This window comes from Colossoma macropomum, unplaced genomic scaffold (assembly GCF_904425465.1).
Source record: "Colossoma macropomum unplaced genomic scaffold, Colossoma_macropomum, whole genome shotgun sequence".
Classification (NCBI taxonomy): domain Eukaryota; kingdom Metazoa; phylum Chordata; class Actinopteri; order Characiformes; family Serrasalmidae; genus Colossoma; species Colossoma macropomum.
Window position 1 is genome coordinate 2,224,587 of NW_023495267.1, and position 27,958 is coordinate 2,252,544.

General features: G+C 37.3%; 1 protein-coding gene across 4 annotated transcripts in view; it reads left to right on the plus strand.

The window, feature by feature from the left end:
• Positions 1-1,773: 1,773 nt before the first annotated feature.
• The window catches only part of plin1 (perilipin 1), a 36,984-nt gene continuing 10,799 nt past the window's right edge, over positions 1,774-27,958 (plus strand). Inside the window, exons 1-8 of one of the 4 annotated variants that reach the window (XM_036561707.1) lie at positions 1,774-1,854; positions 1,965-2,086; positions 2,244-2,307; positions 3,896-4,091; positions 9,190-9,272; positions 9,655-9,823; positions 16,956-17,143; positions 23,167-23,340. In XM_036561707.1, the coding sequence (XP_036417600.1) occupies positions 2,263-2,307; positions 3,896-4,091; positions 9,190-9,272; positions 9,655-9,823; positions 16,956-17,143; positions 23,167-23,340 (855 nt within the window). In that variant the 5' untranslated portion in view covers positions 1,774-1,854; positions 1,965-2,086; positions 2,244-2,262. Of the gene's footprint in view, positions 1,855-1,956; positions 2,087-2,243; positions 2,308-3,565; positions 3,667-3,895; positions 4,092-9,189; positions 9,273-9,654; positions 9,824-16,955; positions 17,144-23,166; positions 23,341-27,958 lie in introns of those variants that run through there. The other 3 variants (XM_036561710.1, XM_036561708.1, XM_036561709.1) reach the window with 3 other exon arrangements.

The following is a 27,958-nucleotide window of genomic DNA, read 5'->3' on the forward strand; positions in this document are numbered from 1 at the left end:
TGGAACAAAATTAAAGTTGGAGAAGCAACAAGGTCAGCTTTACCTCTGACCAAAAATAACTTTTTTTTTTCAGAAAAAGAATCTCCTGACCACTTCAGAACGTGTGGTTTTGTAGTGTTTTCCAATGAAGTGAGAGTAGGGAGAGAAATGAGCACTTCAGATTGATTGAACCTGTTACACTTTTTGTAGTTCGTGTCAAATGAAGGCTGTTCTTGAGAGTTTTTAATATCACTTTCCCTGCTTGCTTCTTAAAATATGCAGTGGAGTGGACAAAATAAGAGTAATGGGATTGCTGTAGTGATCTGTAGTGGGTTGTAGTCAGTAATATTAAAGGGTTAATCTTATTTAACCGTAACACCTACTGCATCTTTCATTTTCTTGATGTGTTCTTCTCCCATAGACATACTTTGTTAACACTGACATCTAGTGGTGATGAACAACACCTCACAGCAAGGCATTAAAGTTGCAGTGAATTTTACCAGAAGCATTTTATCACTTTTTTAAGCTACATGTAAGTGGGTGAAAGTCAAAGGAAAATAAATAAAAAAAACAAGAGCTTCCACTGGAATTTAAAAATCTATATATTAAAAGATGTAAAGGAAATGGGACTCAACTGTGCAAAACCTTGTTGACCACCAAAACTGTTCCTATCAGAGTGTTTTGGACAAGATGATACCTAGAAGCACCAGATGATCTAAATCTGGGTAGTGATGTTTCTATATATAATCAATTTCCACTTTGGTGTAAATTATTATTTTATGCTGATTATTTCATAATACTTATTCATGATTCGCAAAATAATTTGAGGCAATTGTTAACTGCTTATGTTTGCGGTTGTACAAAGAGTTTTGAACCTGACCTAGGTGCAGTTGTAAAACCTGTAGTAGCCTATTAAAGGTAATAACACAAAGGCCTAGTATGTGTAGTTCTCAGTTTTAGCACTGGTGTACCCCTCCTTTGCATATTTTAGCATTTTCCCTGCATCAAACAATCCATATCTTTATATTTTTCTTGGATTTTATTTTTTCACCTCCTGTCCACTTTAATGTTTGTGTGGTTTCAAGTACCTATAACAGTTCTAATTCTTTTTTACATGACCATTTTCCAACTTCTCTTTATCCTTTAGAATAATGATAAAGAGAAAAACATAATGTTTTTGTGACTAGGCCTTTAAGACTGATATATGTAAATGCTCTCTATTCCAATATGGCTGCCCCTCAAAACCATCCTTAGCTGAAACGCGCTTTATAACTTTAATGCGAATAACTTTAGGCTAAATAAATTATATATAAATGTCTTGGTTTTCCCAGCATCACAAAAACTATGAATTCAAAACATACTGTTTGTGCAGCTTCGTTTTCATAACTGTGTGGGCTGGGGAGTGATTTGATACATTTTGTAACCTAGTTTGCATATCATATCAAACAATGAGAAAAAAAAGTGAGGAAAACTCAGTTTTCCGTGAGTGGGCCTTTTAACACCCCCACTTTAACTCAGGTGGGGCTTGTTGATCAGCTGTGGCTCAGGTGTTTTTAGAGCAAGGAAAACACATAAAAGTGTAAGGTAAAGGCCTAGTGTAGGTTTTCATTCCAACAAAGCAGGAGCTCACATCTTCAGTTGTTTGAAGACTGAAACCAAGTGATTAAACAAGTGGAATCAGATGTGCTCCTACTTGTTGAAAATCTGCAGCCTGACCTGCCATTTGTAGTTTATACACGTGCAGTCTTAACTTGTCCCAGTTCAGGAAGTGCAGTTTGTTAAAATATGGGCGTAGTAAAAACTAACACTGCCAACTAGGTATTTCTACAATTGCAGCAGCCGCAAGAGGTAACTATGGGGCATGGTCAAGTTGACGTAAGTAAGGCGAAATGAGGATAAATCAGGGCATTAAAAGTTTCCTTAATGTCCCCTTTTACGCAACATGGGTGAAAAGTGCCATTTTGAAATCATGTCTGTCTCAACAGTGATGATGGATCAGGAATAGAAGCTGAGCTGGTGGGAGTAGCCAGAGAGGTTCAGCCATTGTTAGGACATGTCTCTGTACATACAACTGGCTCGAAACTGCAGATAGAGACTTAACTTTACGGTAATTTTCATCATTCATCAAAAATATTTCAGTATTATTAAGATACCTTTTAGTGTGAGTCAGCCTGTAGTGTAATGTGTTGTAAATAGGGAAATGTGCTGTATGTCATTGGAACATGATGGTTTAGCTAACTGAAAGTCTGTCTTTGGTTCTTCAGCTGTCAGCAGTCTTGGAAAATGCCACCAGCAGAAAGGGACCACGATACATCTGAAAATAACCAGGTAATACATTTTAAGGTTGTTTGTTTTGTGTGTTTGTGTGTGTTACAAGTGTATATATATGCACAGTAGTGTGTCAAGGCACATTATTTAAAATCTCAGCAATAACTTTGTTTCTGTTAAATACAGTATGATTAAATGCAAGTAAACATAAATACAGTAAAACACAATGAGAATTTATTATTTTGAAAAAAAGTAGCTGATATCTTGTGAGTTAGACTGAAGAATACACGTTTGGTTCAAGATTTCTCATGGACACCCCCAGCCATCACATAGATTTATCCAGCATCAGCACACTTTACTTCATTTGATAAAGGACCAATTTGCTGAACCAGGTATTGATTGATAACTACAAATAATACTGGGCTTCTTCGAGGAGAGGTTTGAAAATTATTAAATAATACACATACATAAATTACCTTTTGTTGTATTAATGTTATTTGTATTTATTGTAAAATTAGTGTTTTTGTCTGAAAATAAACACTGCCTCAAAAAACAGCATTTTGATTCTAATTTTAGGTGCCTACAGCTTTTGCTCAGTACTGTGTGTGTGTGTGTGTGTGTGTGTGTATATATATATATATATATATATATATATATATATATATATATCTAGTAACAACGGCACATTGTCAAGGTCTGGGATATATTCGACAGTAAGCGTAACAGACGGTTCTTGTAGTTGACGTGTTAGATGTGAGAGAAATGGGCAGGGATGAAGACCTGAGCAACTTTGACAAGGGCCAAATTGTCAGACGACTGGGCCGTTGCATCTCTAAAAACAGCAGGGCTTGTGAGGTGCTCCCCCATCAGCAGTGGTGAGTACCTACCCCCATCAGCAGTGGTGAGTTAGACACCCAAGGCTCATTGATGTATATCATGTGTGCCGTTTACACTGAGGAAGCGATGGCACCAGGATGCACTGTTGGAAGAAGACAAACCAGTGAAGGGAATGTGATAATCTGTATAATGTTCTGCTGGGAAACCCTGGATCTGGTCATTCATGTGGACTTGAATTTGACACATGCCACCTACCTAAACATTGGTGCGGACCTGGTACACCCCTTCATGGTAATGATATTCCCCAATGGCAGTGGCATATTTCAGTAGGAAAATGTGTCCTGCCACACTCACACTACTCTTATTGTTCAGGAATGGTTTGAGGAACATGACGAAGAGTTCAAGGTGTTGCCCGGGCCTCCAAACTCCCCAGATCTCAATTCGTGGGACGTGCTAGAACAAGAAGTCCACTCTGTTGCAGCTCCACCTTACAACTTGCAGGATTTAAGGATCTGCTATTAATGTCTTGGTGCCTGATACCGCAGGGCCACAGAGGTTTTTGTAAAGTCAATGCCTTGGCAGGTCAGAGCTATGGCACATGGACGACCAAAAGTATATTAGGCTGGTGGACAAAATGTTTTGGATCATTGGTATATATATATATATATATATATATATATATATATATCTGTACTATAAGTAGTACTATGCAAAGGTTTTAGAAACTTGAGAGACAAATAAAATTACATGTTTAAATGTAAAGATTAACAAAAAATTATAAATATCTTTCTCTGTCCTGTGCTTTCCACAGAATGTGTTTGCAAGACTCCGGAATCTTCCAAGTGTCAATATCACATTCGAGGTCATCGGGAGGTCATACTCCAGCGCTAAGGCTGCTAACCCATTCCTGTCATCTGTTTGTGGAGTTTGTGAAGAAGGCATGAGGAGTGCTGGCAGTCTGGCTGCCCGGAGCGTGCAGCCTGCTGTCCACATGCTGCAGCCTCAGCGTAAGTTCCCAAACTGGCTGTCTGACCCAGATAGTAGAAACTCTTATCCTAATTATGTTAACTGCGATTGTCTGAAGCATTATTTCCAGGAACTTTTAATCTGCAAGGAGGAATCTTACATACTATATTGCAGAGGTGGAAAGAATCTTGTGATTTGATTAATTCTTAAGCATTATGAACATTCTTTGTTAAGTAGACATAACCAGTGGTATCCACCTCAGTTGCTGTGAACTGAAGTGCTGCACCTTTTTGTGGCATTTATGAAGGCACGAACTCTGTAATGTAAAAAAGTGGAGCAAGACAAAAGGTGATTTGAAGTGTATTTGAGGTTTGAATTAATGTAAAATATCACTTTTGTGGTAACATTTTACTTAATTCCTGCTACATAACATTGACATAACCATACCATAAACATGTTATGGTAGATGTAATATGTTAACATCACAGGTTATGTCCAGTAAGACAGCAGTTTCATGTTACCATTACATTTGATTGTCTTGACAGAGGTCATAATATTTGATGTCATGATGGTTAACTTGAGTATATTTAGCAAAAGTAACAAGTGACATTAGAGGTCATGACTGAAAACTTTATGGCGTCTGTTATCACAGTTACCACTAATGGTAACATGACCCTGTTATGTTGCTGAACCACACCTGTCATATGACATCTGCCATGACCTGTTTATGTCATGGTTATGTTAATGTTATGTAGCAGGGTTCAAGTGAAGTGTTATCACTTTTGTTAATCTCAACAAAAATTTGTAGGGGATAAAACCTGCTGGTGACTAAATAGACTGGGTGTTATCCAGCACTTTGAACATGAGATTATTCTATTTCTGGACAGTTTTATTTATTTATTCCAAGGGATCTTATCAAGAGAAACTATATTATCTAGTCTGTTAATATTAATACAACCCTGTTTCCAAAAAAAAAAACTTTTTAATGTTTTTTTGTTTAGTAAATACATGCCCATTTTGAATTTGATGCCAGCCTGTCTTCAGTCTGTAAAACACTGTGCAGGCAAATGGTGCAACAATTCAATAAAAATAACAAAAACCTGGGGATTTCATCATCTGTGGTACATAGTAATATTATTAAAAGATTCAGAGAATTTGGAGAAATCTCTGTATGCAAAAAACAAGGCTAAAAGAACAATATTGGCTAGCTGTGATCGTTGGGCCCTCAGGCAACAAAAACTGACATGATTCTGTAGTGGAAATCACTGCATAGGTTCAGGAACACTTCTGAAAATCAATGTCTGTGAGCACAAATGCAAATTTTAATTCTACCAGGCAAAGAGAAAACCATATAAACAGAATCCAGAAACACGGCTCCCTTCTTTGGGCCCAAGATCATTTAAGATGAACTGAGGCGAATTGGAAACGTGTCCTGTGGTTCGATGAATCAAAACTTGAAATTCTTTTTGGAAATCATGGATGCTGCATCCTCCAGGCTGAAGAGGAGAGGGACCATCCCGCTTGTTATTAATGCACAGTTTAAAAGCCAGCATCTGTGATGGTATGGGGTGCATAAGTACACATGGTATGGGTGACTTATCTGTGAAAGGACCATTAATGCTGAATGATGTATACAGAATTTAAAGCAACGTATGCTGTCATCCAGATGACGTCTTTTTCAGGGATGGAATTGCTTATTTAAGCAAGACAATGCCAAACCACATTCTGCACATATTACAACAGCATGGCTCTGTAGTAAAAGAGTATGGAGGCTAAACTGGCCTGCCTGCAGTCCAGACCTTTCACTCATTGAAAACATTTGTCTCATTATGAAACTAAAAATATGACAAAGGAGACCCCGGACTGTTGAGCAGTCCTACAGCAAGCGGCTACAGCAATTGGTCTCCTCAATTTCTAAATGCTTACAGAGTGTTGTGTTAAAAGTAGAGGTGTTGCAGGGATAAATATGCCCTCTCAACTTTTTTGGAAACGTGTTACTGGCATCAAATTTAAAATGGGCATTTATTTAAAAAAAAAAATATCAGGTCTAACATTTGATATATTGTCTTTGTACCAGTTTTTATTACTTATAGGGTTTAATGATTTGCACATTGTTGCATCCTATTTTTATGTACATTTTGCACAGCATCCCAACTTTTTTATTATTATATAATACTTTAAATGGGCCCATATCCTACATTTCTGTGTGTTTTATTTTTTCCCTTGAGGTCCACTTATGACATTTGTCTGGTTTTGTGTACCAAAATTAATTTTTACCTGACCATTTTCCAACCTTTCTTTATCCTATACAATTAAACAGGCTGTTTTTTGTTACTGTGCCTTTGGGACAAATTTATGTAAATGATGTCTGTTCTGATTGGCTGCCCTGTATTTTGCCTCATTCAGAAAGCATTCAGAACTGAAACACACTTAGAACTTCAGTATGAATTGGCGGAGCTAAACTGCTGTAGGCAGAATAGGTGGATATTATGTAAATAAGTGTTCTTGTGACATCACAGAAATTATTCATTAAAAGCTGTCTGTTTTGCAGCATATTTCCTTATATGGACTGTACGGACAGGGTCGCGAATGGTAATTTTAACAATGTTTTCAAAAAAGTTAAGGGAATTCAGTTTTCCATGATATGGGCCCAATACATACCACACTTTTATTTTTCATGAGACCTTTTCTGCAGTGAAAGAGCAGGTGGTTAGAACTCCAGCTCCAGGTTAGCAATCCAAGGGCAGCGAATCTCTGCCTGAAAGCCTTTTGAGCTGCCCCATCTGCCTCAACCCGGATCAGAGGTTTGGTATTTCACATTTTAGCGCTGATGTTCCTCTGGGACAGCAACACTGTCTAGACACGGTATGACTCATGACTTTAGCTTGACCTGTGTACAAGTGGAAAGAGAGCACTGTCAGATCAAGAGTCATGCTGGTCAGTTGTGCTGTGGGCCTGTTTTTTAACTGGTGTGGATTAAGCCTTATAATGGTTTGCTTAAAAGTGATACAGTTAAAAATTGATTAACTAGTAATGAGTGATTGTATTAATGTTTCTACAGTAGTACTCTACAGGGTCTACAGTAGTGGTTAGTCCAGCTTTTTAAAGTAAATGAGCTTTTGCCTTTCAGTTACGAGTGAAGGCTTTTACCCAAGGTTGATGTAAGTCATCCAGAACTGGGAGGGATGGAAAGTTCTTTTGACAATTGGCCTTTTAGTCAGATGTTAGACTCTAAACACTCTTCAATGGCTCCTAGAAATTAAAAGCTAGTTTAAAAGAATGACAGGAAATTAAGACTCTGAGAGAGTAACTGAAAACATGGGAAAGTATGTGTTAATACAGAAGTGCAGACTCTCAGATGAATTAAGTAATGATTAGCAGTGGCAGGTATGGCCAAAAATGTATATCATGGTATAATAACATTTTTTGACAGTTTTGGTATATATCACTCTCTTTTTTTATTTGTTTGTTGCTTTTTGCATTTTAGTTGCTTAAGTCAACCTTTTTTGATTAACAGTGGCTTATTATTCTGGGATGTCTTCTTAATTTTTAACAACAAGCATTTTGATAAACCAAAGTAAATCTGAACTAGTAAAAATAGCAAAAACAAAACTGAACAATATATAGATAAAACTATGTCAATACTATATCTAACACTTGCTCCACAGGCCCAGTGCTAAATGTTGCCTCACATCTTAATTTCTTTGAGACTGAAGTTGGCTTCTCATTTGACAGCTTTTTGTTTGAATATTCTGTCCCACCTTAGATGAAGCAGAAGATGCATTCTGGCACATGTGCAGGCACATTAGTGTAACTTCATCTTTTTAAGGCGGAACAGTAAATTTGAATAATGAGCCAATTTCAGCTTCATTAAATTTCTCAAGTCATCTACCAAGTCATACTTCCAACAGTCAAACACTGCTGGAATTTGGAAATATTACAGTTAAATTTACTGTCAATGGTTGTGACAAAACTCTTACCTGAAGAAGAATTTTAACTGGTGTGACACCCAGTACAAAAAACAAAGAGACAAACAATGAAAAGCTTTTAGTGTGCTCTGTGTTAGCTGTGCTTTTCCCCCTTAGGTTGTGTATGATTATTACAGTAGTCATTTTAACATATATAAACATCAGCTAAAATTTTTTATAGGTTCCTCTAAATGATCTATAAATGCCCTAAAAATCTGATGTCTATTATAAACTGTTGACTATTAACAGTGTTACGGTTCGGGTCAGGTTTAGATTCGGGTTTAGGTTTTAGGGTTAGGTAAAAACTAGCAGTTAGATTTGAATCTAGATTCTGTTATATTCAACATTCAGATGCATTTAACAAATATTTAGTTAGTTAAAGATAAGGTAAGCAACTACAGTTCATAGATAGTGGAAACTCAAAAAAAAAAAAAAGCTTTACCACACCCATTTTCAGTCTGGTATTTCCACAGTGTTCTCTTTCCAGTAAATTACTAACTGTTCAGTGCATTTACATTCTTACTTTTAACCTATTCTCCCCCACCCCAGACACCCTTCGTATTAATTTCATGTCTTTGGGTGTAGCCTCTTTTTTCCAGGCTGTTGAATGCGTTTTCACATTTTCTGATGTTGTGAAACTAGAACTGAGCAGTTTTACTGCTCCCCTGACACTGCAGCCTTGACCTTTTTTAGACTTTAGATGATTAGATGATAGCTTGAGAAATAACGTTAACTGTTTGAATAACTCATGATCCCACTTGAGGATTGCATCAGATGTCTGCAGCGTTGCCTACTCTCCTACAACATTTCACATTCAGTGAACTGAATATTGAATCTAAATATGTTTATAATTCTAAGCAGCACAAATGGGGGGAATGTTTAGGTGTTTGGTGTTGATTGGGCTGACCTTGTGGGAAAAAGGACACTGGGTCAAGATTATATACAGCTTGCAATGAATAATCACATAAAAATAAAGAAATTAAATTAATTAGGAATGTTTTCTCAAGAACAGAGCGAGAGAATGGTTTTAATCGTAACTTACTTGTAAAGGCCTCTGTAATTTCGTCCGGTAATAGTTTGAGAGGAGTGTTGCTAACAATGCCTATACAAACGTACCAAAGACTCCTAATTAGTTACCTAATTTTATACTTGAATCTTTAATTATTCTTAGTTGTAGCTGCCAACTCACTGGCCTGCCGAGGATTGGACCGCCTTGAAGAGAAAATGCCAGCTTTGGATTTCCCCCCTGCAAAGGTAATGCACGTTTGTGCAACAGCTGAATGATGCTGAATTAATGCACCTCTGTAGGTGGGGACAGGGTCTGGGTATCACATTTCAATATTTTGATAGTAGCAGTCGAATTATTTAGCATGGAAAAACTTCTCTTTTAGAACCAAATTTCTATACCTAAGCAATCAATCAGCGAGCCAATAAGCATGCTTGTTCTAGACTGCTGACTGACTGTCCAAATTACATTTTGTATGCATGTTATTAACATCAGAGCTTCTATCGTGGTCAGTACATATACCCACTAACAGCACCTCCAACTCATCTTATAGACCCCAGTGCAAGAAATGCCCAGTGCTTTTGTTTTCCTGCACTGCCAGCAGTTTCACCTCTGTTCTCTCCTCATCAGTTGGCAGCAGGGATCGGAGACCTGGTGTCTTCTGCTGTGCAGAGCCCAGCTGTGCAGTACGTCCTGAGCAGCAAGATTTCACAGATGGCAGAAGAAGGAGCTGACACTGCCTTGACTTTCACTGAGCGTGTAGTCAACTACATACTCCCAGCAACCTCTGAGGAGAAAGGTAATCAACATGGTGTCTGGACATTTTGAGGATATAGACTTAGAGTCACTGGACTGGAAGTGAGAACTAAATACATTTGTGCTTCTTTAAATTGGCCACTAGATGGAGCTATTGTATTCACAGAGGCTAAATGTGCCTGCCTTGCCAAATAATGGCTCTTGGTACCTGGTGAAAATCGGATCCAGAAAGACGTTTATGTCGCCATCCTTTTTGTGAAGGCTGGCTACAGTTTATATTGTTTTTATTATTTCTTTGTTGATCTGAATGTTCTCTATCATTATTTTTTTATAAAAGTAATACATATCTCTGAACACTTAATGGTCACCTACAATGAACATGGGCTACACTTTTTGTAGGTCCCATAAACCTACATCAGTGTGATCATAGCATGCACACATCACAGTCAGGTAAACAGAGCAATAGAGAAGTCAGAATCCTAAAGGGCAGGAGTCTAGCAGTGTTTGGTGAATTCCATATGTAAACACATGATTCAATTCAGCATTAAATACCAGGTTTAGTTGGTGTATTAGGACAGAAAAATAGCCAAACTGTGTGAATTCATATTTGAGCGTATGTTTTCCCCTAATGGACCCTATAATGCTACTATATGTTTATTTTCAGGGCACCTCCCGAAATTTTCATTTTGAGATTTTCGGGGGGTCTCAGTGTCTTGGACCCCTCAGGTTTGCTCATGTTTTGCATCTTGTGTGTATTAACACTATGTGATTATCAGCTACCTTACAAAGTAGCTATTTGACTCTACACAGCATCCGCAAACTAGATGAGTCGATTTTGGAGGGTCACAGCTCACACAGATTGAGTATATGTTTGACAACTTTTCAAGTACATTAGCATGGCCAAAACTATGTAGACACTCCTGGTAATTATTGAATGCAAGTATTTATGCCACCCATTGCTAAAGTCATGCTCATAGCTATGCAGTCTCCATAGACAAACATCAGAAACAGAATAAGTCATACTGAAGAACCTGAAGAACTGAGTGGCTTTTAACTTGGCACTGTCACAAGATGCCACCTTTGCCACAAATCAGTTGGTGAAATTTCTGCCCTGGTTCACTGTAAATGCAATTATCATGAATAGAAGCATCTGGGGGGAACAACAGCCTCTGGAAACTACATCAGCACAAGAACTGTGTGTGAGGAGCTTCATAAAATGGGTTTCCATGGCTGAGCAGGTGCACATAAGACTATGATGACAATGCACTATGCCAAGCATACACTGTAAAAAGTGGCTCGTCAGATCAACCAAAAAAAATTACTTCATGTAACAATTGAACTAGTTTAATTCGACTTAAAAAATGACAGCGATTGAAAGAATTGTTTATTCAAAGCGTTTATTAAGGCTGAATAAAACTAGTTAATTTACTTGTTACCTCATTAAGTAATTTTTTAGGCTGATCTGATGAGCCATTTTTTACAGTGTAGGCCGGAGTCGTGTAAACATGCCACTGGCAGTGGAAACGTGTTCTCTGGCGTGGCAATTCACGGGTTTGGTGTGTGCCAGGAGAACCCTACCTACCAAAATGCATAGTGCCAACAGTAAAGTCTGGTGGAGTACAGAGACTGTCGGGTGGAGACAGAGACAGTCTGAGACTGTTTTTCAGGGATTAACACCACTAAGGGGTGGCCAAATCCATATTAATGGTTTTTGAATGGGATGTCCAGCAAGCTCATATAGGTGTAATGGTCAACTGTCAACATACTTTTGGCCATATAGTGTATTTAGTCACCTTTTGATTACTTGGCAGTTTTGTTTTAGCTTTGTTATGCTCATGTTTGAATTTGTGTCTGCATGGCCCCCAATCGAGGTCGGGGTCTTTTAGACCAGGTAAGCCTGTGTGTTTTATCTGTTCACCACATACAGCAAAAACATTACCATCTTTACAGTAAATATGCCCATCTGTAATAGTTTGGCATCTTTGGGGTAGTTTCCATTTGATATCCTCTCTGCACTCCCTTAAAGGGGTTGATCAATCCCAGCATTGTGCTGCATTGGAGGACAGCGTGACTTAATTTCTGAATCGATCAGGTTCTTTGTGCCAGAAAACAGGAAAAGCTCAACTTTGTCTAGAGATGATAAATATGCTCAGTATTCATACACAAAAGTTTCTTGCACTGAGTTGCCTGACCCAGACTGAAGAGTACACTATGTACAGGAACTAATGATATACAGCAGGGGGCTGATGCTGGCCAGGTCATTTCCATTATAACTGTCATGTCTGCAGACAATACTGCTTACATAGTGTTGCAGTGTGTAATAGAACATCCTAGACTTGTGACCTGTTTAATACACAGCATGTCCTGTCCAACTGCCTGGAGTACACTGAGAAATTAGTTGGTTGGATGATGTACTTCAGCAAGACAATACGGTCAGTGACCCAGCACTTTTTAAAGTACAGGGCGAAAGAACTCTTTTTCAAAGAACTGAAACGCTGCTAAGCTACAATTTGATGTTCTTTGATTACATCTATAGTGTATACCAGTCAAACGTTTGGACGCACCAACACACAGAAGGGTTTACCTCACTTTTATGGAATAATATTGAAGATAAAATTATGAAATAACACGTATGGAATTACACAAAGACCCAAAAGTGATATTCCATCCCCTTTTGCCTTGATGTTAAATTCAGCGAGTAAACAGTAATTCTGCAAATTTGCAGAAGTGTGTTCTCTGTAGAGAACGTCAACTTATTTTCACTTACAAAATCAACAAACCATGTAATTTGACCTTGGGAGCCCAAACATTTCCATACAACTGTTTATGTATGAACATTCTGAATTTTTAATGGGAGTAAAAGTGAAATTATTAATTCTAAGTAACTTTGGAGATTTTCTGTTTGTCCATTCATCACGAAATATACAAAATTTAAAGAGCAGCTGCCATTTTGAAATAGTCTAAGAGAAAAAAACAAACAAAAAAAAAAAGATTTTGCATCGATATGCCCCAACTTCACTATTTGCATTTGTCTTAGAAACTAATTTAATTTGCATTTAAGCCTACGTTTTAGAGCAACACCAGCAGCTGGAACCAAATTTCTTGTGTGTGTCAACATACTTGGCCAATAAATCTGGTTCTGGTTCTGATTCTGATGAAAATTCATATTCAGACAGCTGTGTCCAAATGTTTTACTGGTAGTGCAGATTTAGGTTTACAAATGATTTATGTGTTATGTTTTACATGCTAACTAGGCTGTATATTACATACAATGTTATAGGCATGACACACCTATGCCAGTAAGTGACCTTCTAACACTGGAGTTACAGGAGAAGTCCTGGTTTCTCACATTTCATTAAAGCTTGCCTGGCAGTGGTGCGATTAAGGCCTATGATGTTCTCTGATATCTGTGAAGTTTCATACACATCCTTCCTGGTCTGTTACGCCAGAGTTTAACAGCATATCGCTGCTGTCGGAAGAAAACCTTGCACCTCTATTTTTGTCGTTTTTCAATTTTTTGTCCTTTATATTGTGTGTAAATTTCATGATGAATGGACCGAAGGAATTGGAAAAGTGGAAAATGACTTTGAAAAGTCTGGTTCCATTGACTTACATTAAAAGTAAAGTATGTTTTTTCTTTCTCCTGTAAAGTTACCATTTTGGAGATGCAAGGTTTTGTTCCGACAACAGCGATATTCTCAATCATCTCATCATCAAATCCCACTTTTGGAGCCACCTTTTTACTTTGAAAACTTGGATGACCAGCAAGAATGACCAGCTTCACCTGCAACCCTAATGAAGGAAATGGCCCCAATAACAGCAGCCTGCAGACAAACTTAACTGTTTCCATTTGCGGCTTCTTTGAGTTTCTCTTCGTTTTTTTTTCAGTAACTTCAATTTATTCCCACATCACGTGGCTCTCTGTCAGCAACACATTCTCTCATCACCTCAATCTACCCCAAGCCCGAGCTTTTTCTCTGTGCTTCTGCCTCCCATTGGCATTTTTAATGGTGCCACCAGCGAAGGGAATCTGTTTAGCTGGTGTTTTGTCTAGCCATCTAAACCAATTTGGGGGCTTTTAATGCTGCTTGGCCAGCACAAGAGGCACTGAATATAGGCCGGTGAGCTCTGGCTGAGGCCGCCCCAGCCCTTGAGCCTCATGGTCGTTGGCTGTTATTATTACATTGGGGGACATGTGCTTGCTGTTTACTCACTGTGACAGTGAGGCAGTGCTCAGGAACTTCTGCTGATGTCCACATGCACAATTGGATCAGCTACAGTGATGATTGTATGAGTTACTCTCAGCTCACTATCAAATCGAGCTATTTTTGTCATTTTCTTGTCTTCAAATAGGTCTTGGATTGTTTTGTTATTGTCCCTGTTTCCTGTCTTGTGCCCGTGTGCTGCCCTGTAATTTCAATGCAGCTTACAGTGTATAGATGCGCACAGCATATGTGATAAGTCTTGCACATTACATTAATTCTGACCTGTTCAGCTGCAAGACTGTACTGAGCTAAGAGCGATATTCAGTTTTTTTTGCCATTATTATTAAATAAAAGGTAGCAATAAAATTCTAAACAGAACTGTGCAAAAGTCAGAGACCATCCTTCATTTATGTAATTTCCTGTCAAAGCAGCCATTAAGTACAGGTTATTTACTTTTCAGGTACTTTTCTGAGTAATTTCTGGAGCTGTTCTTATAGTCCACTTGCATAAGGATGGGGAAAAAGGAAAATCCAAAAAAATGATCAAAAGATACAGAGAAAACATGACTTAACACAACACTTAAATCATGAATATTTGAAAGAGAGGAGAAATTCAAGCTCCACTCTTGTTTCAGATCTGAAAAAAATCAACAGGTGTTTCTGTCCATCCTTCCACTGTGAGAAGACAACTCAACACTTGTCTAAATTTGGGTCTAAATTTGTAGTTGGGACTGCTTAGATTGTGAGAAGCAGAAAATGCAACTGACTTCTAAGACTGAACTATGAAGGTGTGAAAAAATATTCCTGTAAATTTCTTTTAAAAACTGAAAGCAAGTGTCCCGAAAAGAAAGGAAACAGTAATAAAGGCAAACAATTGGCTAAATACTGAGAAATACTGAAATGTTGATAAAATATTTAGTTGTTGAGGCCGCATTTCTACTTTGCTGAGGCAATTTCTTTAGTTACATACATGTTTTTTGTTGTTTTAGTCTAATGCAAAAAATTAATTAATTAAAAACTTCTACATAAAGGCTGTTTTGTTTGAAAATAACATCAATAAAGGTGGTCATGCAGCGTCATACAGTAACTGCTATACTTATACATGCTGCTAAGAAAGATGCCTTTATGGTTCCCTATAATGATAACTCTATTATATTGGTGTTATTTCTTTTGAAATCTATTATCACCCAACCAACACTTCACATCTGGTAGCAGTGATCACAATTGTAAATCTAAACCTATGAATATACCAGCTAGGAGTGCCAAACATATTATGTCACGATTATGTCAAGACATTTTCACGACACACGATATGCATCACAATGTTTGGTTTTTCAGAGATTTAAAAATTAGCATAGAATAGAACAGAATCTGTAGTGAAACATTTTAAAAATGTTAATAAAAATAATAATAATACTAAACCTACAACTACAATGATTTTTATTCAGTGTTTTACAAACTGCACGCATATTTTATCACGATAATGATAAAATATCATCACATTGCCCACCTCTGAGACCAACAATAAGGTCAGGAAAAGGATACATTTCACAATACCTGCATGATGCATACGTGACTCAAATTTGGATGGAGCTGTACAGTTAATGCTCCGTCGTCCTCATCATCCCATTTTATCCCATCATCCATATGTCCATATGGGATGGATATCCAAAACTCCCTAGCAGGATGAAAAACCTCATGTTTTCCTACTGCTCGCTGACCCGTCACATTTATCCATCATCAAAGAGACAGGCTAATGAAGACGGGTGGGTTTTGGGTGGTTTTGAAAGAGCATGGATGTGCAGCAGAAAGGCCTCCCTTCCTCTTTTCTGCCTTCACAGGCTTTAGAGGTGCATTCCACTTAAAACCATTCATTTAATATGAGATTCCTAACTGTGAAGACAGTTTGGAACTGGAATTGCAGGAGTTATCATGCGACTCACATTGCATTGGAGAAGTGAATGACTTCTAAAATAAAATTTTAAGGGAGTGCATTAAATCATAGAGCTGCAAGGGAAAAGTGTTAAAGCTCTGGACTCTTATGGTTATGGTTTTAACAAGTTTTAATATTGCTCTGGGTTACGTTTTATTCATATTTTATCAAATATAAGACCAAGAAAGTCTCGGTGAAGTGCACACCAACATACACTATATTTATTTTTTTTCAGGAATATTTTTAATGGATTTTGTGTTTGGACACTCTACATTGCATAAGAATGGTTTAACATTTAAACAATTTCTAGATGCCCAAGCTCGACATAAAAGCAAACAAACAAACAAACAAAAAACATTGGGTCTTGTCTCCGATGCATCTAGTGCAAGAGATCACTGAAACCCCACTATTAAAATGATGATGGAGTTAATATAAGGCTCCCATACCTTGTAGAAGTGGTCTGTGTTAGAATGGAGTGCACAAGTTAAATACTCCTTTAAATTAAGTTCAATTAAGTCTCTTAATATCTTTATGCCAACCACATTTGGAATCTTCTCAGTAGTCCTCTGTAGTAAAATATTCTTCTGTGCTGCAAAGGTAAGTGTATTGTACAACCATCTACCTTTAATGAAGTTACTTTGAAGGGGACACCCAGAATCAAAGATTACGGAGCTCAATCAACTTCAGTATCAAAGATACTCCCAATTTCTTGCGCTTTTCTTAGCTCTTTTGTTTCCTACCAAAGCATAGTAATACTACAATTATAATTCCTACAGAGTTATATTAAATAAAAATGAATTCAGAATTACAGACATGTATTTTTTTGTTTCACAGAAATCATTAGGTCTTCTCTGAAGGGTTGCTCTCTAATACATTAGTAGTTTTGGCCATCTATCAAGTATATTAAAGCCAAATGCTAAGCCTTTACTCAGTTCTACTCCATATATTAAGGTTAGCAAATGCCTCCAAATTGACATAACAGTACAGAGTCATATGGAATGCTTATGGATTACTCCTGAGAACAGATTTGTCTTGCAGAGGAGGCGGCGTTGGAGGTGCAGAAGTCTAATGTCGGCACTGCTGGCACAAAGCCCGGTTTTAGAAGACTGGGAGCGCTGGCGAGCACCGTCTGGAGACGTGCTTATGGGCAGACAGCCTCATGGCTCCAGCAAACCAAGAGTCAAGGTCAGCAGCTGGCCGTACACATCCCCAGTGTGAACCCTCCGGTAAGCTTCTCAGTTTAGCTTTGTAAACAAATTTGACTTCAGTGTTTAGCTTTAGAGGGAATGTGTTGACATATAGTGAGAATATGTTGACGTATGTAGTGTGTATTGTGAACAGGAAAGCGTAGACTATTTGAGTAATATTATTTGCACCATAATCATTATCACCCTTATTACCCTTCAAACCTTTGAATACTTTCACATAGGGATGAATCACCAGACTTCTTCAGCTTCATTTAGAAGGTGTTCACTTGAGAGGCCTTTAAACTGATATTCAGTTGACAAACTGATGTGTTGGTAGCAGTTATAAAGAGGCAATAATGGAAATAACTGTGAAATACCAAACAATTGAACAGCAATATTACCTAAAAATAAAATCAGAAATAAACATTTTATAGACACCCTGCGTGCCAAGAGACTCATTTAAAGAATGAGGGCAGCTGAAACAGACATGATGGTTTATGCTATGTAGTGGACAATTGATCATATATTTATTATCATTGCGACATGAGTTTCTGCGATAAACATATTGTTAACTTCGATGACAGAACAGGTCAAGTTACAATACAAGCATGTAGCGTAAGAGTGATTATTAGATTGGCAGAAATCTAGTATTTCAGCTTCCCTGAACAGGGCTGGAGATTTATCCACTCAGCTATACAGCTTCTTACAGAGTATGCACAGGTGCACAACTCATAACTACACTATTCTTAACAAAATAACCTGTAAAAATACTTTAAACATGATATTCTCACTGTCAGTTCTGTTTGTAAAATGTGTGAAGCAGTAATGGCAACTGTCACAACACACTTGCATCATCATAAGGAGCCTGTAGTTGTGATATAAGTAGCTATTAGTATTTCATTATTTTTATTTTGTACTTTTTACAATAGTGAAAGGGAGTTTTATAATTTTGTATTTTTTGGTTAAAGGAGAGGTTAGTTACATTTCTATTTACAGTCAGGTAAATAGATATGTAGATATCAACAAAGTTATTTATTTTAGCTGTCTACCATGGCATATTGGAGTTGAAATGGAATAATGAATTTGAGCTCAAAGTGCAGACTTTCAAATGGTGTGAGAATTATAACTGTTTTCATACATAGCCCCACCATTTTTAGGGGCCCCAAAGTGATTACACAGTTGGATACTCAGCTGTTGGCCAGGTGTGTGTTATTCTCTCCTTACTTCACTTACAAGGTAGCACATAAAATGTCTAGAACTGACAACCCATCAGAGAAATAGCATAAACATTAGGTGTGGCCAAATCAACTATTTAGTACATTACTAAAGAGAATTAATGCACTGGCAAGCTCAGAAATATCAAAAGGCCTGGAAGACTGTGGAAAACTACTGTAGTGGATGAGTGAAGAATTCTTTACTTGGTTTAAAAAATAAATAAATAAATAATCATCATCAGTTGGCCAGAACAAGAACACCCTCCAGGAGTTAGGCGTATTCATGTCAAGGTCAACAATTAAGAGAAAACATGATCAGAGTAAATACAGAGGGTTTATTGCAGGATGTACAGTGGTAAGCCTCAAACACAGGTAGATAAAATTAGAGTTAAACATCTAAAAAAGCCTGTACAGTTCTGGAACAAAATCTAATGGACAGATGAGACAAAGATCAACTCATACTAGAATGATGGGAAGAGTATAGAGAAGTGAAGAAATGCTGATGATCCAAAGCATACCGCCTCATCTGTCAAGCATGGTGGAGGTAGTGTTAGAGTGTGGGCATGTGTGGCAGCAAGTGGAATTGGTTCTCTTGTATTTACTGATGATGTGACTACTGACATCCTTGTGGATAGGGTGTATAGGGCTATGTTTTTTGCTCAAAAGGGCCTGACTGTACACAGCAAAAGAAAAAAAAAATAGTCTGTACTCCTTGCACAGCCAGTCAGAGACACACTTTTTTAATCAAAATTTATTATCCAACAACTTTATCAAACATACCATTTTTATTTTAGGACAATTTTCATCATCTTTTCTTAAAAGTGGCCACTTTTCCAGTGGAAAGGAAAAAAATTCTGCCTTGCATAAGGTCATTTAACCCCTTAAATGTCCAGGCTTATTACATACTAACGCTTATTATTCAGTAACTACAGGGACTTCAGTGAAAACTGGTTAAACTTATAACTTAGGTTATAGAAGTGTTGAATAAAACTTTGGGCTTGCCAGTAGGCCCTGGATATTTAAGGGGTCAAATTGACTATTTAAATGATGAATCCTTTCTGTGCAGTCCGTTCTGTGGAGTGGGCACAGTTGCTGTCTAATGAATGATGCCTTTTGGGTCTGAGCCCATGTCCACCAGTTTGACGTCAACTGTCCAGATGGAAAAGATTCACTTCTTAGCTCTTGAACGAGTCCAAAAAATGTACTGCGCATATAATCAAAGCGGACGGTGGGTCTGTCTGAGACACTAACCGTGACATTACCCACTGTGGCTGTAGCAAACCTATTGATTTGGCCTCTATTGTGTATCTATCCAGGTTGCAGGGTCATTAAACATTTATTATGTACTTTATATGTAAGTACTATTTGAAAAACAAGAACAACACATTAAAATTGCACTTGAGCATGTTAGTGGGTCAATAGGGAGTTTTGTATGAATAGCAATGGAGATGTCCTAAATGGATGAGATTGAATCATATCTAGGGCATGTTTTTGACCTGTAGAAAGGACTTTTTGTACATTCTGTATTTTCTCTACAAGCATGATAAAGAAAGAAAAACAGGTACCATGAAAAGTAAAGATTTAGCAAAGGAAAAAGGAAACAAATGTAACAACAAATATTAAATCATTAGTTAAATCAGTGTCATGTTGAAGGGCCCATATCCTACATTTTTCTTGTATTTAATATTCCTCGCTGAGGTCCTCACTGTCTGTGTGGTTTTATGTACCAGAAACAGTCCAACCTCTCTTTATCCCTTAGAATTAGACAGGCTGTTTTGTCAGTGTAGCTTTAAGGCTGATATACCTTCAGGTCCATAAATATTTGGACACCCTATAGCTGTCTACCACAGCATATTGGAGTTGAAATTAAATAATGAATATGAGCTCAAAGTGCTTTTCAGTTAAAAAAATCAATAAGCAATGTTTATGACTAAGCCAAAAAAAACCTTAGGCATAAAATTGATTTGTCATTTTCTTTACATTTCTTTCATAACGTAGACCTGCCTGAGATGAAGACTCAGATCACTTTGTAGGCTTATATGAGACATTTTATCGCAATGATGCACAAGTCCACATCCATGTGTTTAGATTATGTGACAACAGGATTTGTATGCTCATTGATTAAAGCTACTAAGTCTATGCTAGTCACGTTCCCCCGGGTTATCTGTCAGATGAATTGCATTTTGCTAAACATTGAATGGGAAAAATAATCATTGAGGATCATCGCTACTCTTTACAAGCGGACATGGTGGGAAGTCGACAGGTAAAATTTAAAAATGTGACATATTTTTGAGTATTCCAGTTATGTTGAAGTTGCTCGTTTTCTGCTGGAAATGTGGGGTCAGAATTCTGTCCTGCAGCACTTAGTACTGATGTAATAGTGCTTGGTTCTCATCAGGAAGAATAAATAATTGGCTAAGCTGCATTTTTGAATGAGACATAATACAGGGCAGCCAATCACTACGGAGCTCATTTATTTTATATCAGTCTTAAAGGCATAGTAACAAAACACAGCCTGTTTGATTCTAGGAATAAAGAGAGGTTGGAAAAAGGTTGTACTAAAAATAATTATGACTATTTTTGATACAAAAAAAACACACATATGTTATAAGTAGACCTCAAGGGAAAAAATAAAATACAAGAAAAATGTGGGCCCTTTAAACTGAGCGAGCATGTCTGATTTATATGTAAAGGAAGTGAATTCCAAATTTATTTTGATGATAACCTATTCAAGTTCAACAAAGCAGCCCTTCTCTTAAAGGAATTTGTGATCAATATCAACAGCTAGATAAATAATGACCATGCCGAAACTAGTCTGAAAAAAAAGTTGCTTCAACTATGAGAAACACACAAAACATACAGTCTAGTATGCCAGACTGTTTTTGTCAGGATCTATCATTAGCAATAATTTTCCACTCAATTTCACTCTAATTTAAAGCAAATATTGGGACAGGCAGTGGATTTGAAGACCGTCGGCTCCTGTTTGGTTTCTGTTGCCAGGTGTATGTTTGTCTTCCCCACTACTGTAAGATGCCTTTTAAGATTCCCCTGCTCAACCCAGGAGCTCATTTTAGAGAAAATTTGCTGAAAGATTTTATTAAAGACATTCTTAGCATTCATCACACGTTCCCTCAGACAGCCCATCCTGAACACTAATGTGGAAAGAAATGGTTTAGACGAGAAGATTTTAAGTGGTATTATGCAACGTGTTCAGCTAACAGTCTTGGCCGGACGCCAGATCTTTAAGGATGTGGACTAATATGGAGCTGACTGTCCTTTTTGCGTGTGGATGTTACATGCCACTCAAGATCCTTCAATGAGCTGACTTAACTGGGCGGAGAAGGAAAGATCTCACATTCTGCCCTGTAGCTGTGAAGTAGTTGTAAAAATGTAAGATACTGATGGGGAGATGACTGAAAAAGAATCAATTCTTCGACTCCAACCCATCTGGGAGTCAGGGTCAACTCTTGGCCAGTGTCTCTTTGATTCTGTTGAGTCATTGTAATTGGCTCGAGGGACTAGAGGTGGCCGATATGGCAAAAATATAATATTGTCATACTTTAAGAAATATTTACGATACACAATATGCCACAATATTTATTTTTTTGGATATCTGATCAGTTGGATCAGATAAAATGGATAATAGATATGTATATAATAGATAATAGATCATAGACAATGGATATACTAGATAATTTAATTAGTAGAATGTAAGGTAAATGCAAGACAAGCATCTACAAAGCATTTACACTGGGCTATCCAAAAAACTGTTACCTTTTATTTTGACAATAAAACTTATCCCAAGATTTTTTGTCACTGGTGAAATAAAATGTCATCTGTCTTTTTAGATTTCGAATAAATTTGGCTAAAATACTGACAGCTTCAGGTCTCACAAAAGGATTGTCAGTGGTGTTACTCATGAAACATTAATTACATTAAAATAACAACTTGAATGCAATATCAATAATTTCATCACTGATGTCCAGTACTAGCAACAGAGGCCGCACGTTCAGACCAATGAGTGTATATATCATATACTGTCACTGGTTCTTATTCCTCTGATCGCAGCTTCTTGACCTCTTTCTCATTTTCTTTTGTTAGTTTGTTGCTTGTTGGTTTATCCATAGCTCTCTCATGAGCAATGTGAGTGACTTATTTTATTAGTTTGTTAGTTATTTTATTCATTTATTTTGACCAGTTATTAGTTTTTTTATCTCTTGTTACTTGAAATTTTTATTTTTGGAAATGCTTCATTACAAAATAATTGTACTTATGTAGTAATTGTCTTTTTTATATATTTTGGGTGCATTTTGTCTATTCAAACTTCACAAATATTAGAAGTGTCACAATTATGTTCTATTTATTTTTCCAGTATGTTAAAATCAGTAAGTAAATAGAAATTCTGCAGTAAAATTAGCAGAAAATGCCATATTTATGTTTGTTCTCTGTAGAGGATATGTAAACTTATTTTTCTCTTAAAAATCAACAAAACACATAGTTTCACCCGGAGTGTTCAAACTTTTGCATGTATATAGTGATTCATTAACAAAAGGTGACATTCAGCAAGTTTGCTGAGTGAAAGGCTACCAATAATGTGTTTGGTCGCTGATAGAAGCTGCTCTTTTCTGAAGCTGCCTCCCCAAAACATGATACCAGCCTCAGCATTGTTGGTCAGTGTGGATCAGCAGTGTGCCATACTTTTCATTTTGATTTGTCTATTCTGTGCATATTTGGGATTGGATTGACTTGTCATATTTACTTTATGTGTACTTAAAATTCTCATAGACTAGACATTTTTTTCCATTTGTATTAGATGTAATGGAATTTGCCGAATCCTCTCTGTTTCAGAGAGATGGAGACTTGGGGAAGCAGCTTCAGAAAGCCTATGTGTCAGTGGTGGCTGGTGCAAAGAACGCTTCCCATGCCAGCATAGACCTGGCAAAGGACGGCGCCATTGTGCTGCTGGAGTCTCTGGCCACAGCTAGGCGGAAAGTGCTGGACAGCATCACTTATTATGGGCCGGTGAGTCAGTCCTCCCTGGGCCTAATTCAGTTTGCACGTGCATAGATGTATCTGGAGGTTGAGATCATGTGGAGTCTTCACGTGTGGGAACCGCACCCCCTACACACCCAACATAAACAAACACACACACACACACACACACAGTCACACATGCTAACCCAATTACCCATTACTTGGTGATTACATACCAGCTCTGCCCAGAATGCAGCGAGGTGGATATGGCTTTGTTTGTTTGTATTTCCTGTGCTTTGGGCAGTGGATCTGATGGCAATAAAGGAAGACCTTTATTGATAGGTCGATACAGGACCTGGTTGACCCTTACATTGATATACATCGATTCCAAGAATGGTCCATGGCTGAAGAGAAAATGTGCATCTAAAATGAGTTTACTGGTCAGTTTAGGATGTCGTTTTAGACATAGAGTACTGTGTAACTGTCAGAGACCGCACTTGATTTATTTAATATCCAGTCAAAACGGCCGTTAAGTACAGTTTATTTGTCCTTTAATGTCATGAAAAAAGAGAGGAGGCATATTTCTTACAGACAGTTACACAGAAGCCTCAACAGCTAAATATCACATTTTTTAGTATTTAGTGTGGCCACACTTTTCCTTTATTACCACTTTCATTCTTTTCAGTTTTTCAGAGGAATCTGCAGGGATACTTTTCCACACTAAGACAATTTAGTCTTAGAAGTTGGTTGCATTTCCTGCTTCTCACGATCCAAGCAATTCCAAACACATTCAGTGATATTGAGGTCTGGACTCTGGGGTGGTCAGTCCATTGTTCTGAGAACACCAGCAGTTTCTTTGTTTCACTTGCCAATTTTCTTTTCTTAGTAATGGCTTCTTGAACAGCTTCACATCCTTTCAGATACACAGCTTGTATTTCCCCTATAAGTAGGGGAGCACAGGGAACAACCTAAGATGGGGCACATTTTAACACAGACTTTTTATGTTGATATACAAGGTTAAGCAGCGTGTGCTTCTGCCCACATTACCACCATGGCATGATGCATGAGACAAGCTTACAGCAAGCGCTAGTTAGGCTTAAGTACAGCCTCCGTACTGCGGGGTTAGTTGTTACACAGTGTTACAACTAAGCCACCTTTAGTAAACAAATACAAATAAAGTAAATTTTATCTTTTTGTTTCATATGTTTACATCTATTTTAAAATGAAAAACAGAAACATCTGAAAACATTCATTTTCCTCTACTTTATTAGTATCTTTCAGATGTTGGTATTTTGTTTTAAATAAGTATATCAATGAAATTGATATTAACAGCTGGTAAAGCTGTAGCTATTCAGAAACAATGTTCCATATTTTACGGAGGTGTGGTGTTTTTCATTTGCTGTTCTAAACTGGACAAAAAAATAAATGTATTATTTGACACAGTTTCATGTCAGTTTTCATATATAATTTGATGCATGTTGATGTGTATCTATCATTTAAGCTGCCTGTCTTAGATAATATATGATGCATTATGGGTGGAAAATATGTTTATTTCTTATAACATAGAATTATATTGAATTAACATTGTTTGCACAAATTCATCAGACTTCATCAGTCACAACTAACCCTCTGTATGTTACAATTAATCCCACCCATGGGCTAAACTGTAACATTGGGCTTCCAGTCATTTTCAGTAGAACTCAGTACATGAAGGGTAGGTAGAAACAAAGGTTAGGTGTTTGTTTGTAGCAGAGATGTTTGTGTTGCTTGCATAAAAACATTATTATTACAACTTAAATATTTTATAAGTATTTAGCAAAAACCAAAATGTGTTAGGTTGTCCCCTACCCTTCACCTGATCATGACACTTTTGGTTGTCTACCAGGTCTTACATGGTCCTATTTTTTCTATATTATTTTACATCTTGTTTAACTCTCGACTTATGCAAGTAGGTTTTCTTCTATCTGACCTCCTGAAATATCTTCTGAAAAATTAATTGTACTTAATGGCTGTTTTGACTGGAAAAGAAAATGAACAAAGGGTGGAGAGTGGTCTCTGATTTTTGCACAGCACTGTAGAGAAAATGACCCAAAAAAGCATTTAATATAAATACATACAAACACTCCCAGTTACTCAGATGTAGCTTGTAAGAGCACAAAATGTTCTCTTTGTTGTTGTTGTATTAACACAGCATAAATATTTTTCCATCTTTATATGTCCTCAGGGAATATGTCTTTCCAGGGGAAGTGGACACGAGGCTTTATTTCTAGCGTACTTAAGCGTGTGTACTCTTAGAACGAGAGCTTTATGACTCTGATGTGTTCCATTTCCCTGCCGTCCTGTGAACTTCCTGTGTCGTCTCAAAAGTGACAGGTCTTTTCCCATAACTCAGTAGGAACTTGATTTAGCTGCAGAAGTGCATAGCCGCTTTCTGTATGGAAGCCTTTGATTTCCCTCATCACCTTTGTTTGCATTATTAGGATCTTGAGGAGGACTTCCTGACCAGTGCTAGGCTGTATTTTTCAAACCACTGTTTGTCTATCACACTGACTTCAGAGCTTTTCCTGGAAATAATCACTGAATGCCACTATTGTTGTATGGTCATTTGGGATAACTGATAATTTCTTCATATTCATTCATATTTAAGTAGTGAATATTTGCTAATATAAAACCAAACAACTCTCAAAGGTAATAATCTGTAAAAATGATTGGTCAGTTGTTCATGATGGTTGAACTTTCAGACAACTCTGACCCCAACGGTTTATCCCACTGTGCCTTATCTACTCTTACTTCCCAGCTGCTGTTAGGCATTCCTTTATCTTTCAACGGCATGTTCGTCACACCTCTATCAGTCAGCAAAGTGGAACGTAAACAACCAAATGTGCTGATAGTGTTGCCCTCACCTGTCACCCCATGCTCCTGGTGTGGCTTCTCCTGCTGCCAGCCCTAACATGGTTGTGGACAGAGCAAAGGCTCTCTCCGACAGCAACAGCTAAACAGTGCGGCTACTTCCCTTTGTTTGCCCTCTGAGGTTGTACTGAAGAACTCACCATCATTGTCAAGCCTTTCAGCTACAGCCCTACATATATTTTCTTTAACCCCTTAAAATCCCAGGCTTATGATGTATTAAGGCTTATTATTCAGTAGCTACATGGATGACATTGCAAACTAGCTGAGTTAACCTCTGCATTTTTCAGAAGTTAACCTCTGCATTTTTATAATCAGCTTGTTGCTTGTATAACAGCGGTCGTCAGCTGGTAGACTGTGGTCTAGATGTTGACCCAGCAAATTATTTCAGTAGACTGTACCAAGAACTTGACAATAATTCTACAGAAAATGTAGAAAAAAAAATCCTATTTCAGTCACATAACAGAACGACTTCTGTAGCAGCCCTGTGCTGCAGTTTATCCAATCAAATGCTTTTATGTAAATGATGACAGCACAGGAAGCACATCAGAACAGAGACAGCAGGGCTGGATATCAGATCAGAAAAAAATAACTTCACATATTTTTGTAGATTTTCATTTTATTTACTATTCCTAGTCTGAGTAGCGAAGTGACAACATGGCTTGTCTCATCTGTTCAGAGTCTGTGGCTCTGGTCAAAAGTGGAAACGTTGCCACTGCTGAACAAATCATTTCAAATTAACCTACCAACAAAATTCAGTTCTTAGCAACAATAAACAAAGAGCTCAGAGTGACAGGTCCACCAGAGTCATTGTCCATTCCCTGACAGAGCAAAAGTGAAATGTTCATTAAGAAAAGCTTTCTTTAATTTTAATTTAATATTTTAATTAGTTTATTTTATCTTATGAAAACAGGAATTTTTTCTGTGGACAAATGTTTTAAAAATGTTTAATTTTGTTTTCTTTCAAAGCGATTTTCTGATTTTTTTATATAGGTATATAGGGGTGTAATGATACATTCAGCTCACAATTAGATTTATGATACTGAGTTCACAACTAAATATTTTCATGATATTCTGAACAAAACTATTGTGACTGTAGCATGACCTTCTATTGAGACCAGAGCTGGAAGCGTAACAAATGACATTGACCATTGCAAGGCCTGTCTCGATTATTACATTACCGTGATTATTTTTCACATTCGTTAGATTTCTAATTTAGGTTTAGGTTGCAGCAAATAGCCTTTGAATTGGTTTGTGGGCTTATTTGATATTTGGGGTGAGACAACTACATATAAATAATAAAAGAATGCAGAAATACACTGTATACTGTAACTTATAAAAACAAGAAAGGAAGTACTTACTGGTGCAATAACATGTTCAGAGGGAAGCATTTAAAGAGTCAGTGCAAAGTTCTCCTCTTGGAGAATCCTTGCAGCCATTTACCATGTTGTAAAGGGTTTGATAAGGTGACATTATCTAGTTGTTTCATAATGTAAGCTTGACTCTTTACCTGATTCTGTACAATTCCAGATGTTTATGTGGGAGTGTGTGCAGAATTGTGCAGTACTGTTTAATTTAGTGTCATTTAATTTAGTGTAATTTACTGTCAATTTAGATGTTTTAGGCTTATATCCTGTAATAGTGCCATTAAAATGATCAAGACAATTAAGTTGTTAATCAAAGTCATTTTTTTGACAGTTGTTCATCAGCTAAAATTTCTGAATTGTGACAGGCCTACTGGTTAAGTCAGGGCTCGGCA